The following is a 16,883-nucleotide window of genomic DNA, read 5'->3' as shown; positions in this document are numbered from 1 at the left end:
GCCCAGCTCAGGCCCAGACCTGGACCTCAGGCTCCTGCCTTCAAAGGCCTCGGATGCCGGAACCACCAGGCAGCCCACAGTACTGTGTGTGGCCTTCAGGTGACAGCAGCGTCCTCCAGGTAAACCTCACAGCTCTGAACACAGGTGCTGCTTCTGCTTCCCATGCAAACACAGGTGAGCATGCATGGTGACCGTATACTGAACGACACCCCACCCCCACCCCGTGAGCAACCCTTGTCTCCTCCCCTAATTCCAGAGTGCCCTTTAAAAATAATAGACACCCCTGAGTATGCTGCTGCAGGTCCACCTGCCTGCATTGCTTTTATGCAGATAAACAGGATGACAGATTGATGAGCCGTCAATGGGAGTGACAGACACTGGGAGACCGTCCACACACCAGTGAGCGACAGCGCATGTGGGCTGTGGCCCCACCAGTTGGTGGAATGTCTCCTGCACCCACAGTCTGACCACACAAGTCCCAGCCAAAGTCCCCCAAATCCAGCTGACCTCTTACAGATCAACACATGAGGGACAGCTCCATCCCTCAGCCCCTCATCTCTGTCCCTTCATGCCTTAATTCACGTCCCATGTGAACAACACCCCAATGGTTGCACATTTTTCTTCTCATTCTTCCCTTCAGGAAGAGTGGGGTTGTGTGCAGCTGTGGACATGAGCTGACCTCATTTGCCAGGGGCTCCGATTTTTCAATCTTGCCATAGGAGGAAGGACTGGGAGGTGGGGAAGAGGAACAGTAGATGGACAGGCAGGCAGAAAGATAGACTGGTGGAGGAGGAAGAGGAGAGGGAGGCGGTGCTGGCTTGTCAGTCAGCCTCCAGGTGAGCCCAGAATTTGCAGGATCTATGGCTGCTGCTGCTGAGCTGATTTGCACCTGCTCATGGCTCCTGCTCCAGGTGAGCAGAGTGGGATGAGGAGGAGGAGGGGAAGTCCTTGGGGGAGGAGGGTGAAGCCTAGGAAACTTCTAGAAATTTAGGATCCCCCTTCCTGGGTCTCCCCAGAGCTTCCCAGCTCTGATCACCCAGGTGGGTGTATCTGTGTGAATGTTAAGGTCTCAGCAGGAGGCACCTGGAGCTTGGTTTCAGCTGGGGCTGCACCTGGCAGGCTGCACACAGCTGATAAAGGCTTTGAGATGCAAGCCAAGATTTAAAAAAAAATTCCCACCCCATTAAGGACTCAGGGTTGGCATCTGGGGGTGGGCTTGGGCAGGGAGTGAGTGACAGGCAGAGGGAAAAGAGAAGAGGAAGCCTGGAGGAGAAAGTGGTGGTTGATGATGGATGGGCTGCTGTGACATGGCATGCCAGGGCATGCCCCACCCAGTCCACCTGCTGCGAGATGGCTCAGGTCCTTGTGCACCTGCTGCGTCCACGTGGCATACCCCGATGGAGCTCCTGGCTGCAGTCCCCTGCTCATGCACTTCTGGGAGCAGCAGCAGGGGATAGCTCAATGCATTGCGCACCTGCTACAACCACATAGGAGACCCAGATGGAGCTCCTGGCTACAGGCTCCTGCTGATGCCCACCTGGGAAGCAGCAGCAGGTGCTTGCTCAGGTATCTGTGTGTTTTGTGTTTTCTGCTTATTAAATAATAAAAGCCAAACCGAGAATGTGAATATTTTTCCATTTTTTTCCTGGTGGGGCACGAGGTCAGGGGTCATGCAGGTCAAGAGTCACAGAGGTCAGCCGGCAGATTTAGGAGAAATGCTAATGTCATTGTGGAGAGAATTCCTATCACCTCTGGGTTTTTTTTTTTTTTTCCAGTGTAACTGACACACGTCAAGGAAGTATCTTCTCAAATGGTTCAGAGGCTCACTGGCTGAGCTGTCATTTCCATGATGGACACTGAGTAACAACAGAGACGGCATCTGTGGTCTTGGCTGGAGCCCAAGGGTGTGGCTGAGGTATCTTCTCAGCATCTAGGCAGCCACCATGGCTTAGTTTCTAAAAAGTTCCAGGAAGGGCGGGCCTTGCAGGGTAATGGACAGCTGCAGCCCTGCCCACAGCTGAGGGAGGGTTCCTTGAGAGCAAGAGGGTCTCTGATGCATAGCCAAAGGGGGATCCTTGGCAGCGACAGCTCCATCTCCCTGTCCCCCACCCCCTCCTCTGAGTGACAGCTGAGGGAGGGGTTCCCGGAGACCATGGACGTCTCTGACTCACATCCAGAAGGGGTCCTGTGCAGCAACAGTCCCAAGCAGCCAACCCCTAACAGCCCCCCTCCTTCCCCAGGTAAGGTCCTCAGGTCCCCAGGATGGTGCCCAGCACAGGCTGAGGGGACCTCAGAGGTCCGCATCCTGCAGCTGTGGAGCCCAGGAGACATTCCCCCTGCCCCCGCTGCCCGCTTTGCCTCCTTAGTTTGCAAACCCCTTTTACATCACCACATAGTGTGTGTCTGCCAGTGTGAATTTGGGCTGTGCCAGGGCTTCCAGGCTGGTGCTTTCCGGTGGGGAGCGAGGGAGCCTGGGGGAGTCCACAGTGGCTTTCTGCTCCCTAACTTCAGGGTACCCCGGGTTGGATGCCCCAGGCACCTCCTGGGGGTCCATCCTGGGCAGGTGGATGACCAGTGTGTGCTCCGGGGCACTGTCTTCCATTGGATCCGGAGGTGCCACATTCTGGGTGTCAGAGATCCACTCCTGCTGGGGTGAAAGGTGAAAGGTGAATGGTGAAAGGTAAAAGGTGAGGGGTAAGTACATGGGCCAGGAACACTGGGCTTTACCTGGAAATCTCCTCGGTGGCACTCGAAGAGCCCGGGGAAGCTGGATCTGGGGTCTGGCACAGTGGGCACGAGAAATTTCTTGACACTGTAACCGACAGCTGTCATTCATGTGGCAGGTCCTCCCCTTCCCTCCCCACCCAGGAGCACAAGACCCTGAGCCATCCCCAGGAGCTCCATCTGGGTCTCCCAGGTGGGTATAGCAGGTGCACAAGGCCCTGAGCCAACCCCTGTTGCTGCCTCTTCCCAGGTGTGCATGGACCCCTGCCCAGCCCTGATGCCCCCCCGACCTGTGCATCTGGTCAGTGCCGGCCTCACCTGTGCAACTTCCACAGGGACAGAAAGAGGAGGCCCATGCTCAGGATGCTGGCCAGGACAAAGATGAAGGTCAGCTTGGGGCCCTGAGCCCTGTCTGAGCATGAATCTTAAAAAATAAAATAAAATAAAATAAAATAAATCAACAAGGCCCTGCTCCATTTCTAGAACCTTCTGGAATGCTCTAGAATGCCATGAACTGCCTTCAGGCCACAAATGAACCAGGCATGCACCTGCACACACACCCCCAGCCAGGGCAGAGGCAGGGCCACCCACAAGACCCTGATGCTGACCCTGTCCATCATCATCCACAGAGACATCTGTCAATCAGTCCACTCACCTGTGTGTCACTACTACTTATCTATCATCTATGTCTATCTATCATTATCTATGGAGACATAGGTAATATGGACTGATCTGTCAATCAATCCACTCATCTGATGGCTATCTGCCACCTGTCAATCATCTATGTCCATCTTCATGCATGGAGACATATATAGTACAGACTGACCTGTCAATCAATCCACTCATCTGTGGGTCTATCTACCATCTGTCAATCACATATGTCTGTTGATCATCCATGATATGTATAATACAGATTGACCTGTCAATTCACTCATGTTGTATGTCTATCTACCATCTGTCAATCATCCACCTGTCCATCAACTATGTATGTTCTGTCTCATCTTTTATCCATCCATCCCTCACCTATTGTCTGTCAATCTATTTCCTGTCCATCAATCCATAGATCCATCTGTCATCTACGTGCCTGTCTGTGCCATCTACCACCAACTGATGTCTATCTTCTCCTCTGTCTGTCACTTGTCCATCATCTCCAATATATGTGTCTATGTTTACCCATTGTTGGTGAACTGTCATCTGTGCATCAGGTATCCATATTCCATAACTGTTTCTCTATCAGTTCTCCCAGTCATGTGTCAATCCTCTGGTTTGTGTCTCTCATTAATCATTTATCTATGTATCTATGTGTATCAATATATCTATCTGTCTGCTGATATATCATTTATCTGTCCAACCATGTACCTATTATATATTTACATATCTATCCATGTATCTGTCAATTTAACCATGTATCTAACATCTATCTGTCTACATATCTATTCATCTGATAATTCATCCACTTATCTATTATCTGTCTACATATCTATCTGTGTATCTGTCAATCCTACCATTTATCTGTCTTTCCATCCACTTATCTATCATCTATCTACATATCTATCGGTCTATCCATCCGTAAATCAGCTACTTATCTGTCTATCCATCCACTTATGTATCTATCATCTATTTACATATCTATGTATCTGTCAATCTACCCACTTATTTATCATCTATCTACAGATCCATCTGTTTATGTATCTGTCAATCCAACCACTTACCCATCAGTACATCTAGTTATCTATCATCTATCTACCTACATATATATGTGTCCATCTGCCAATCCATCCATTTATCTATCATATCTACATATCAAAGTATCTTTGTATTTATCCATTTGTCAATCCATCAACTTATCATCTATCTAGCTACATATCTATGTGTCTGCCAATCTATCCATTTATCTGCCTATCCATTTTATCTATCTATCTATCTATCTATCTATCTATCTATCTATCTATCCATCCATCTATTAATCCATCCATTTACCTGTCTGTCAATCTGCCTATCTATCTGTTATCCATGCAGTGACCTTGTAGATGTCATGGAAATCACTTTGCATTGATTTCACATTTCTTTCACCCAAAACAAGCCAGCCTTTCAACTCCAATTTCCTTCTTGTTATTCTGTACCTGTCCATCAATCTATCCCATCTGTCCATTACCCATCATCTTTGCGTGTGTGTCCATCCTCTGTGTATCTATTAATGTATGTGTCCATCATCTTAATATCTGTCTATCTATGTGTCAATCATCTGAGTGTTTATTCATTTGTCAATCATCCATCTCTCCATGTGTCAATCATCTGAGCCTCTCCACATCTCTCTACCAGTCTGCCCATCACCTGCACAGCTCCATGTCCGTTCCCAACCATCTATTCCACCCTTCCATCTGGCCATCCACATGTTGCCTGACACCTCTGAGCAGCCATAGACATGCCTGAAGCCACATGGCCATGTCACATGTCATGTGTCACCTTCTGGCCATGACGCCTGTCACCTTAGACGTCCATCAGGGCCTCCATCACTGCTTTCTGATGTTCCCATTTATTCATCTGTGCCCAGCAGAAGTCACCCCTCTGCCCACTCCTGGTCCCACCCCTTTTCCTGTCAGTCTCCAGCCTTGGTCCCTCACCCATCTCCTATCAGTCTCCACTCCAGGTCGCACCCTTTCTCCTGCTAATCTCTGCTTCTGGTTCCTCCTGTTCTCCTGTCAATCCTTACTCCTTATCCTGCCCCTTCTCCTGTCAATCTGAGCTCCTAGTTCCTCCCCTTTCCCCTGGTCCCACCCCTTCCGTCTAGTTCCCCTGGGAACCCTGAAGCTGGGCGTGGCCTGTACCTGCGGCCAGGTGTTCTCACCTTTTGGCCGTGCCCGCTTCCAATGACTGATAGCTGACCACTCGCTGGGCTGGGCCTCAGGGCCATAGACAGACAGCTTCGTCCTCGCTCGCACCCGGAAGCGGTAGCATTTGTCTGGATCCAGGCCGTGGATGGTGACATTGCAGGTCTCCGCATCCTGGGACTGTGAGTTTTGGGGAGACAGAGCGACCACACTTCAGGGCTCATCTGAGGCTGCAGATACCTATGCACCTGCTATTCCCACCTGGGAGACCCGGATGGAGCTCCTGGCTCCTGGCTTCATCTTTCTGCTCACACACACTTAGGAGGCAGCAGCAGGAGGTGGCTCAGGTCCCTGTGCACCTGCTGCACTCACGTGGGAGACCCGTGCAGACCCCGCCCCCCGCCCCAGGCCCCGACTCCTTCACCTGCCACTCAGTGTCGAAGGTGCTACGGTGCTGCACCTCGTACAGGATCCCGCTGTAGGGTAGTTGCACGCAGCTCACAGTCACTGCCTCCTCCTCCCACTGGAAGCTGACATCACGGGGTGAGCCGGGCTTCACTGAGAGGAGGAGGAGGAGGAGGGGAAAACCTTGCCACCGTCACATCCAACACGAGCCGCCAGTCGCAGCTCGGTGACATCACAGAGGCATCCAGCAATTCCCCGCCCACTCCAGGCAACGTCACGCGGAGGGGGCTTCTCGAGTGACGTCATGCGGTTATCAGGTGATCTCACATGGATCTTTGAGTGATGTCATGTGGGTTGGAGCCTGTGACGTCGTGTCGGTCATCAGGTGAGGTCACATCGTTAATTGTGTGACGTCACATGGTTAATGTGTGATGTCATGTGGGTCAGCATGTGCTCATGATGTATTGTTTCCATTGCATTTGCACGCTTGGCCAAGGAGGGTTTGCAGGGCACCCTGGAGCAGGTAACTGGATGATCCTGCAATTTCCCCTACCCTCTCTAAAGACATGACTAACAGATGTCCATCTAAACCAGAAGAAATACACCCATGAGCACTCACGGTGGTCGCTGAGCCACTGGCTGCGGTTGATGAGGGCGTGGCTGCCATTGAGGAGCACAAAGTGCAGGATGTCATCGCCCGCGGTAGACAGCAGGCACCCGTTGGTGTGACTGCCATGGATGCTGTAGTGCAGGCACTGGACATAGGCAGGGTCATCCTGGAACCTGACGGGGACACACACAGGACAGCGGCGCGTGCTGAGCCCCATCCCTGAGGCTCTTATAGAATTAAAAAAGAATTTCCAGTGTCACCTGCAAGGCAGGTGTGATGTGATGTTTTGTAGGATGCATGCTTGTGCATTATTTTGCTTTGGCATGCTCCTCAAGTTTATCTCCGTGCATTTTTGCAGGCATTGTTTGCATGCATTTTGATCTGGATGCAAAAATATACTGAGATAATTTTTGCATAACGCATTTCCATTCTTTTTGCATGGAATTTTTTGCATGCATCTCAAGCGTTGTTTGCATGCATTTCAAGCTTCATGCAAAAATAAACAGATTGCTGCATGATTTTTACTGGATGCATTTCCATGCACTTTTTAAAAAAAGATTCATTTATTTATTTTAAAGTCAGAGTTACACACAAAGAGAAAGAGAGGAAGAGAGAGAGAGAGAGAGAGAGAGAGAGAGAGAGGTTTTCCATCCACTGGTTCACTCCCCAGTTGGCTGCCAATCTGAAGCCAGGAACCAGGAGCTTCTTCAGGGTCTCCCACACGGTTTAGGGGCCCAAGGACTTGGGCCATCTGCTATTGCTTTCCCAGGCCATAGCAGTAAGCTAGTTTGGAAGTGGAGCAGCCAGGACTTGAACAGGCATCCATATGGGATGCTGGCACTGCAGGCAGCAGCTTTTCTTGCTAGGCCACAGCACTGACCCCTCCTTGCACTTTTGCATTCATTTTTACAATGCATTTCAAACATTGTTTGCATGTATTTCAAGTTGCACTAAAAGTACACTGAAATGGCTGCATTTTTTTGCATAGTGCATTTCCATGCATTTATGCATGCTTTTTTGGGCATGCATCTCTGCACTTTGTGCATCTCAAGCATTACTTCTATGCATATCAAGATGGATAAAAACATGTTGAGATCTCGGAATAATTTTATTTTTTGGAGGGTGCATTTTTGCATGCATCTCAAGCTGGATGCAAAACATGCTGAGGTAACTGCATATTTTTATTTTTTGCATAATACATTTCCAAGCATTTTTGCATCAATTTTTGTGCATTCATTTCAAGCATTGTTTGCCTTCATTTTGAGCTGGAGGCAAAAATATACTGAAATCGCTTTGTAATTTCTCAGCATCTATCTGCACCTCGTGTCCACTGCACACCCTCCTGAGCTCTCTCACACCCATGCACTCCTCCAGAGGCAGAATCCACTTTGTAACTGAGGCTCCTGGCCTCACTCACTTCCCAAGGACCTCACCTGTACATGAAGGTCAGGTTGCTTCCAGATGTTTCGCCAGCATCCCAGGTGATCTGTACCGTCTGGAAATTGAAGCAGGTGATCTGGAGTCCTAGCTGCCCTGCATGGAGACACAGATGCACAGACCACTGCCAGCAAATGCCCGACCCGCTGGATGGATGAGTGATAGCTTTCAGGGGCATCCTGAGCTGGAATGCGCAGGTGCAACACTGAGGGAAAGTCTGCAGCCCTGGTGACATCCTAGCTGGGTCACCATCATCTATGGCACCACCAGGTCATGGTCAAAGTACCTGGAACCCCCTCCCAGATGTGCAGGAGCAGGAATCTGCAGTCAGGGGTGAGGAGCTCCATCTGCATCTCTCACGTGGGTGCAACAGGTGCACAGGGACCTGAGCTGTCCTTTGCAGCTGCCTCCTAGGCATGCATGAGCAGAGAGCTGCAGCCAGGAGCCAGAAGCTCCATCTGGGTCTCCCATGTGAGTGCAGCACTTGCGCAAGACGTTGAACCATCTCCTGCTTCTCCCTTAATCCAGGTATGCATGAGCATGGAGCTGCAGTCAGAAGCCAGGAGCTCCAACAAGGTCTACCACATGGGTGTAGCAGTTGCACTGGGGCCAGAGCCATCCCCTGCTGCTGCCTCCCAGGTGTGCAGGATCAGAGGGCTGGAATCTGAAACACAACAAGAACTCAAACCTGGACACTCTGATATGGATGAATGATGGATGGGTGGGTGGGTGGACAGACAGGTGGATGGATAGATGCAATGGATGGATGGTTGGATGTGTGGGTGGGGGGGTGGGGATGAGTGGATAGGTGGATGGGTAGATGGATGAATGCTTGGATCTGTGGATAAATGGATGGTTGGATGGTTGGATGTGTAGATAGGTGGATGGGTGGGTGGGTGGATGGATGGATGCATGGACATGTAGGCAAGCACATGGATGGATCCATTGGCAGAAGGGTCTATAGCAACTCATATGTGATGAATCTGAATGCATATGTAAACATCCAAGTGTCACTCAAACAGAGTTTGTTAAAACAAATGGGAAATGCATATCAAGGAAAAAACCATTCATGCATTTCACTGAAATCAACTCCTCTTTGAATACCACCTGTCTCTCTGACATGTCCTGGTTGGTGACTTGAGAGATGATAACTGTCAGTCATCCATCAACTTCTGGTTTCTGGAACTAGGGCTTTAGGAAGTCCTTGCTAGGCCTCACCTTGCACATGAGAAGAATTTGCATGTGTGAGTGTGTTTCTGTGCATGCCTCTAGCAGGAGCAAAGACCTCACTGCAACTTCTGTCCATGAAGGAAAAAACACGAATCCGGAGTGATTGATAACCATCGGCTACACCCACTTTGCAATCGAAAAGCAGAAGTGGAACTTGTGGTCGGGGCCTGGTGTAGGGGTGGTGACTCAGCAGTAGGTGGAGGAGGAGGAAGAGAGGAAGCAGGGAATGGCTCAGCTTGTGCAACTGCTGTGGGAGACCCTGATGGAGCTCCTGGTTCCTGGCTGCTGCTCCCTTCTCATGCACACCTGGGAGAAGGCAGCAGAGGATAGCTCAGGGCCTCTGCACCTGCTGCACTCACCTGGGCTACCCGGATGGAGTTCATTGCTCCAGACTGCAACTCCCTGCTTATGCACACCTGGGAGGTGGAAAGGGGCATTATTTACTATTACTATTATTATTTGGCTGTTATAAAAGTGAAGCCTCTTCTGTGACTGATGGAACTGCAATTCCTGAGGTCAGAGGCCCCACACATGATCAGATTGGCAGAAACTGGAAGCACAGTCAGGGGTTTCCAGACTGGCCAAGGGGTAGGCCAGCCTACCATCTGCAAGATGGTTAGAGGAAGAGAGAGAGAGAGAGAGAGAGAGAGAGAGAGAGAGAGAGAGCGCTAGACAGATGGTGGAGGCTGGCGACAGTTGATGTAGCAGCAGGGGAAGGTGCAGGGCCTTGTACAACTGTTGCACCCATGTTGGAGACCAGAATGGAGCTCCTGGCTCCTGGCTGCAGCTCCCTGCTCATGCACCCTGGGGAGGTGGAAGGAGGCATTATTTATTATTATTTTTTTGGCTGTCAGAAAAGTGAAGCTTATTCTGTCCCTGATGGCACAGAAGTCTGTATGCTTGGAGTTTAAGCCACCAAGGCTTATATTGGCAGAAACAGGAAGCAAAGACAGGGGTTTCCAGGATGGTGGGGGGCCAGTGGAGTGGCTGTTTGTCTGCAGGATAGACACAAAAAGGGAGAGCTAGACAGATGTCTGAGGCTGGCGGCAGCCTGGGAGGTAGCCTTGTAGACACCTACACTCTGTGCAGGTGTGTGTGTGTGTGTGTGTGTGTGTATAAGACAGCAGTTTTCAGAGACAGAGCAGCCCCCGAACATGGCATCTGGGAGGCAGGTGTCAAGTTGGCCCATGTACCAGGCCAGTCGTGGCTCCTGGCTACAGCTTCTAGCTCACACACACCTGGGGGGCGACAGCAGGGTATGGCTCAGGTCCTAGTGTAGCTGCTGAACAAATGTGGGAGACTGGATGGAGCTCCTTGCTCCTGCCTGCAGTTCCCTGCTCACGCATACCTGGGTGAAGGCAGCAGGGGAAGACCTACGCCCTTGTGCACCTAGTACCCACGTGGGAGACCTGGATGGAGCTCCTGGCACCTGGCTTCAGCCCAGAGTCTTCACACAGCCCAGATTCTGTACATGGCCTAGACACGGCACATGGCCAAGATTCTGCACACAGCCCAGATACTGCACACGGCCCAGATACTGCACATGGCCCAGATTATGCACACAACCCAGATTTTGAAGACACCTCAGATTCTCCACACACCCCAATCAGGCCTCTTCATAGTGCCAGGAAATCACCACAAAAAAACCCAATGAAATTCTTCTATGGTACATTTAGAAAGAGAAAAAAAAATCAAAGGAAGGACAGAGACAGTAAACCACTAATGCAATGGACTGAGGCCTTACCTGCCCCCATGTTCCTCTTACCTGTCCCCAGGTGCCCCGAAGCCTCCCGAGGACCCAGCAGGAAGATGAAGAGGAAGATAGCAGCTGTGGGGGCTGCTGCGTGGACTGGGCAGCTCATGCCTGCTCCCGAAATGAGAGACTGACACATGAGTGACGATCGTCCTGGGTGGAGGGTGGGGAGATTTCGGCTGGTGAGTGACAGATGGAGGCCACACCCCTTTGGTGAAGAGGCAGAGATGGAACAAAGGATAAAATGGCAGGAAGGAAACAGACTCAGTCTCGGCATTAAAAAAAAACACTACACACACTGTCATCCTGTCAATCAGATAGGGATCAGGACATGGACATCCTGGGGACAACATCCTGTCTCTCACATGGAGATTAGGACTTGGACATCCTGGAGACATCATCCTGTCAATCACAAGGGCATGAGGACCTGGACATCTCAGAGATGTCATCCTGTCACATAGGACTTGTACATCCTGGGGATGTCATCCTGCCTAACATATGGGCATAAAGACCTATCAGATGGAACCTCTCGTTTTCTCTCTGCTTCTGTCTTTGTCTGTCTCTTTCTCTCTCTGTAGCTCTGCCTTCCAAATAAATTTAGTTTTAAATAAAAAAATAGGAAGTGGCTTCCTGGGAAACTCATCTCTCTGTGGCTTAGGGCCTCTCCGTCACACTCACTTCCTCATCCAGCACACGAGTGGCATTTCAGCTCAGAAGGTTCTGGAAATTGGGGCTGTCCTGGGCTTTCCAGGGGTCAAAGTGACGTGCTGGTGGGGCTCAGAACCAGCTGGGGGCTTGCAGTCTGGGCTTATGGTGGACCGATGGACAGATGAGTGACAAAAGGACAGATGATGGACAGGTTGACAGATGATTGACAGGTGGATGGATGACTTACAGATGGGTGGATGATGGAGAGATGACTGGTAGGGATGTGCGAAGGTAGACAGAGAGGTTGATGGATGGCTGAGGGAGAGACTCACGCATAAGGACAGATATAGGAAAGAGAGGTGATAGAGAGGTTAGTGGATAGATGATAGGTAGATGGTAGACAGATAGGTGATAGACAAAGATAGAGGGAAAGAGAGATGACTGACAGAATAATAAGTAGGTAGATGACAGACAGGTGATAGATTCCTACATAGGTAGACAGATATAAAGAAAGGCACAAGATGGGCAGATTAAAAAAGAGGATGGATAGTTGACAGGTGTCACATACATAGATAATTAGACAATAGGTAAAAAGAGAGATAGGTGGACAGATAGAAGTAGATGACACATGTGGTAATGAAGATAGGTAGAAAGATATGAGGTGATGGATGAAGGATGGAAGTAGGTGGGGATAGAGAAACAGATGATAGATGGATTGACAGACGGATAGAGAGCACACGGGAGCTGCACTGAAAGTCAATGGACAGCATGCCTGCTGACAGGCATCTAAGCAGGATGTTCTAGAACATTCAAGAATATTTTTGAAATTTTGAGGGTGTCCCAGGCACACACCTGAAAGCTGGACTCAAGGTCAAGCATTGTTATGAAAGCTCCCCAACGTGGGTGTGATAGAAGACCTTTGCACGAGGACAAATCCTGTTGGGAGACACAGCAGGTGAGGCAGCCATCAGAACTGACAACTGACAACTGTCCAGATGGATCAATCAAACTGAAAGACCTGGGTGGAGCTGCTGGCTCCCTGACTGCATCTCCCTGCTCATGCACATAAGGGCTGTGTATGAGCAGGGGATGGCTCAGGGCCTTGTGCACCTGCCTCCTATGTGGTGGCATTCACCTGATATCCAGGAACTCAGGTGCCCCAGGCACAGGTGAGCTCCTGCAGTCCACCAAGGCAGCCCAGCTCAGGCCCAGACCTGGACCTCAGGCTCCTGCCTTCAAAGGCCTCGGATGCCGGAACCACCAGGCAGCCCACAGTACTGTGTGTGGCCTTCAGATGACAGCAGCGTCCTCCAGGTAAACCTCACAGTTCTGAACACAGGTGCTGCTTCTGCTTCCCATGCAAACACAGGTGAGCGTGCATGGTGACCATATACTGAACGACACCCCACCCCCACCCCGTGAGCAACCCTTGTCTCCTCCCCTAATTCCAGAGTGCCCTTTAAAAATAATAGACACCCCTGAGTGTGCTGCTGCAGGTCCACCTGCCTGCATTGCTTTTATGCAGATAAACAGGATGACAGATTGATGAGCCGTCAATGGGAGTGACAGACACTGGGAGACCGTCCACACACCAGTGAGCGACAGCGCATGTGGGCTGTGGCCCCACCAGTTGGTGGAATGTCTCCTGCACCCACAGTCTGACCACGCAAGACCCAGCCAAAGTCCCCCAAATCCAGCTGACCTCTTACAGATCAACACATGAGGGACAGCTCCATCCCTCAGCCCCTCATCTCTGTCCCTTCATTCCTTAATTCACGTCCCATGTGAACAACACCCCAATGGTTGCACATTTTTCTTCTCATTCTTCCCTTCAAGAAGAGTGGGTTGTGTGCAGCTGTGGACATGAGCTGACCTCATTTGCCGGGGGCTACGGTTTCCCAATCTTGCCGCAAAGGAAGTGCTGGGAGGTGGGGAAGAGGAACAGTAGATGGACAGGCAGGCAGAAAGATAGACTGGTGGAGGAGGAAGAGGAGAGGGAGACGGTGCTGGCTTGTCAGTCAGCCTCCAGGTGAGCCCAGAATTTGCAGGATCTATGGCTGCTGCTGCTGAGCTGATTTGCACCTGCTCATGGCTCCTGCTCCAGGTGAGCAGAGTGGGGGAGGAGGAGGAGGGGAAGTCCTTGGGGGAGGAGGGTGAAGCCTAGGAAACTTCTAGAAATTTAGGATCCCCCTTCCTGGGTCTCCCCAGAGCTTCCCAGCTCTGATCACCCAGGTGGGTGCCTCTGTGTGAGTGTTAAGGTCTCAGCAGGAGGCACCTGGAGCTTGGTTTCAGCTGGGGCTGCACCTGGCAGGCTGCACACAGCTGATAAAGGCTTTGAGATGCAAGCCAAGATTTAAAAAAAAAAATTCCCACCCCATTAAGGGCTCAGGGTTGGCATCTGGGGGTGGGCTTGGGCAGGGAGTGAGTGACAGGCAGAGGGAAAAGAGAAGAGGGAGCTGGGAGGAGGAAGTTTTTGAATGATGATAGACATCCCACACCCACCCACCCACCAATCCATTCATCTGCTGGGGAATGGCTCACAGCCTTGTGCACCTGCTACACCCATGTAGGAAACCAGGATGGAGCTCCTGGCCCCGGACTGCAGTTTCCTGCTCATGCACACCTCGCTGTACCCCCACACCAGTCCCGTTACTCAATGGCTTGTCCTGTCACATCGATGGCTTGTCCCGTCACTCGCCCTCTTGCAACCATTACAACACTCATGTTAAAAAGACAAGTCATTAATTTTTTTTAATAACAGAAACCTGAGCCACATCGTGTTTCTATTTCTATTTTTTGCTTCTATTTTTCAGAGGGTCCCTGGAACCAGGGAAAAATGTCCCCAGGATGTCCAGGTCTCAACCCTATATGATATATAGGATGATGTCCCCAGGATGTCCAGTTCTTGATTCCCATGTGACAGACAGGAGGATGTCCCCAGGATGTCCAGGTCCTAATCCCCATGTATTAGGATGGTGTTCCCAGGATGTCCTCTCTTCTCTCTCTCTCTCTCTCTCTCTCTCTCTCTCTCTCTGTCTGCCTTCCCTCTCCTGCTGGTGTCCCCACAGGTGTCCTGCTGACATCTCTTGTACTATACACCTGCCTTGTCCCAGCATTCCTCCAGGACCAGGGAGACCAAGAGGCCAGGGTGCAGACCACAGCCTCAATGTGACCTTCAACCCAAGGAAAATGACCCTACGCTAAGCCTGCCCAGAGGACATGACTGAAGCCAGGTGCTCACTGACATATGGGGAGACTGGGAAAGTCACCACAAAGGTGAGCTCCTAGCCCACAGGTGAGCCCTCGGCTCCACTACAGGCTGTCCTTATCATGTAGGAGAACCAAGATGGTGCCCGCAGAGGGCCACAGGAAACCATGGGTAGAGGGATGGGTAGATGGATTGGATGGGTGGGTGGGTGGATGGGTGGATGGATGGATGGATAACTGAATGGATGGATGGATGTTTGGATGAGTTAGTGGAATGATGGGTGAATGGATGATGGACAGATGGACAATCACTTAGATATAAGTGGATGGCTGGATCGACAGACATAAATTGTAGGTGATATAGGTAGATAAATGCTTACCATATAGGATAGATATTATGAAAGGATAAGTGAGACATGTACATATAGATATATTCACAGATTAATGAAAAGATACATGGATATATATTAATATACTAATAAGTGTATAAGTAGATAGATGATATACATTGATGGGTAGATAGAAAATGGGTGATGGATAGATATATGCATATATAGAGGGAAATATAGATGATGGATATTATGGATAGATGGAGATGATTGGCAGGTAGATGAAATATGTTGAGGAGTAGATGACATATGACAGATAGATGGATAATAGATAAAATAGATGAGTTGATATAATAGATATGACATGACAGAGAGACAGAGGTGATAAAGAGATGGATATGTAGAAACATAGATTTATGATAGATGGATCTGATAGGTGGATAAACATAATACTCCACCCACATGGGAGACCTGGATGACTACAGCTCCTTGCTCATGAACACCTTGGAGGAGGCAGTAGCAAGGGATGGTTCAGGTCCCTGTGCATCTGCCAGGAGTCTCATGGCTCCTGGCTGTGGCAGACATTTGGGGGGAGTGAACCAGTGTCTGGAGCCAGGTCTTCCAGACAGGATGTGGCTGCGCCTTTACCTCTATGACGCTACATGTGGGCGCCACGTTCAAGGTTCAGGTGACAGCCCATCAGAGACATCTGTGTGAGACCCTGGTGTATGGCAACACAGGTATCTCAGGGACCCTTCTCCCCTTCTCCCCTTGTCCCAAACCCCTCCCCGCTGCAAACCCCCCCCCCCCCCGGCCCAGCTTCTGTGCACCAGGCTGAGCTCTCACACCTGCTTACCTGCACTGCACAGGTGTGTAGGGTACAGCTGTCAGCAACTTCTCCTGCCTCATCTACAACGCTGATTTCCTGAATTGCACCTGGGCCTGGGGGCCTGTCCTCTCCGCAGATGCCCAGCACTTCCTGTTTCTGCTGGGCTCCAGGTGAGCACTGGGGTTGGGGGTGGGACAATGGCCATGTGCAGGAAGAAAGGCTGATACTGGGGACTTTTTTAATGCATGCTTCTAGGATGCTGCAGGAGCCAAGGTGAGAGGGAAGCAGAATGCAGGAGGCAGGCATATACCTGGGCTGCCACCTACTTGGCCGGTCCAGGTGGCCCTTCTCCACCTACTTCCTGGTCATCGGCAGCAGCCAGCATATGTGCATCCAGTTCTTCGTCGCTATCCTGTCCACCAAGGAAATGGGTGAGCACCATGAATGGGTGCTCGCTGTTGGCTTCTGCTGTTTTGGGGTGGGGTGGCGTTGATTAATTGATTGAAGTCTGTATAACAGAGTCGGAGAGCGAGCTTCCATGTGCTGGTTCACTCCCCCAAATGTTCCCAACAGTCAGGGGCTGGACCAGGCTGCAGCCAGGAGCCAGGAGCTCCATCCAGGTCTCCCAAGTGGGTGCAGCAGGTGCACAAGGCCCTGCTCCATCCCCTGCTGCTGCCTCCTAGGTGTGCCTGAGCAGCAGTCAGGAGCCAGAACTCCATTCTGGCCTCCCTCAGATAGGCAGGCAGGGAGTGTTCAGCATGTCCTGGGCGGCCAGCGGGGGCAGGAATGGGCACCATTCAGTCCTGGGGGATCTGTTGCCCTACAGAATGCTTCAGCCCTCTGGCCCAACACCAGCATCCACTGCAACGAATCCCACTGT

The 16,883-nt window shown here is 50.8% G+C and overlaps 1 protein-coding gene across 8 annotated transcripts; it reads right to left on the bottom strand.

The window, feature by feature from the left end:
• Window positions 1-1,621: 1,621 nt before the first annotated feature.
• CRLF2 (cytokine receptor like factor 2) lies at window positions 1,622-11,152 on the bottom strand. 8 transcript variants are annotated; one of them, XM_070059569.1, is made up of 8 exons: window positions 11,003-11,152; window positions 8,004-8,103; window positions 6,580-6,743; window positions 5,980-6,113; window positions 5,573-5,735; window positions 3,043-3,148; window positions 2,728-2,812; window positions 1,622-2,647 (listed from the first exon to the last, which is right to left on the bottom strand). In XM_070059569.1, exons 1-8 carry the CDS (start codon window positions 11,127-11,129, stop codon window positions 2,381-2,383), a joined length of 1,146 nt encoding a protein of 381 aa, XP_069915670.1. In that variant the 5' UTR covers window positions 11,130-11,152; the 3' UTR covers window positions 1,622-2,380. The 8 variants fall into 8 exon arrangements, with proteins under 8 accessions (XP_069915670.1, XP_069915665.1, XP_069915663.1 ...); XM_070059564.1 differs by having other exon boundaries at window positions 1,622-2,644; window positions 11,003-11,151; XM_070059562.1 differs by lacking the exon at window positions 11,003-11,152 and having other exon boundaries at window positions 8,004-8,382.
• Between the last annotated feature and the right edge of the window lie 5,731 nt (window positions 11,153-16,883).

This window comes from Oryctolagus cuniculus, chromosome 16 (genome assembly GCF_964237555.1).
Source record: "Oryctolagus cuniculus chromosome 16, mOryCun1.1, whole genome shotgun sequence".
Classification (NCBI taxonomy): domain Eukaryota; kingdom Metazoa; phylum Chordata; class Mammalia; order Lagomorpha; family Leporidae; genus Oryctolagus; species Oryctolagus cuniculus.
The sequence above is the reverse complement of the archived record's forward strand: the minus strand, read 5'-3'. Positions and strand labels throughout refer to the sequence as shown.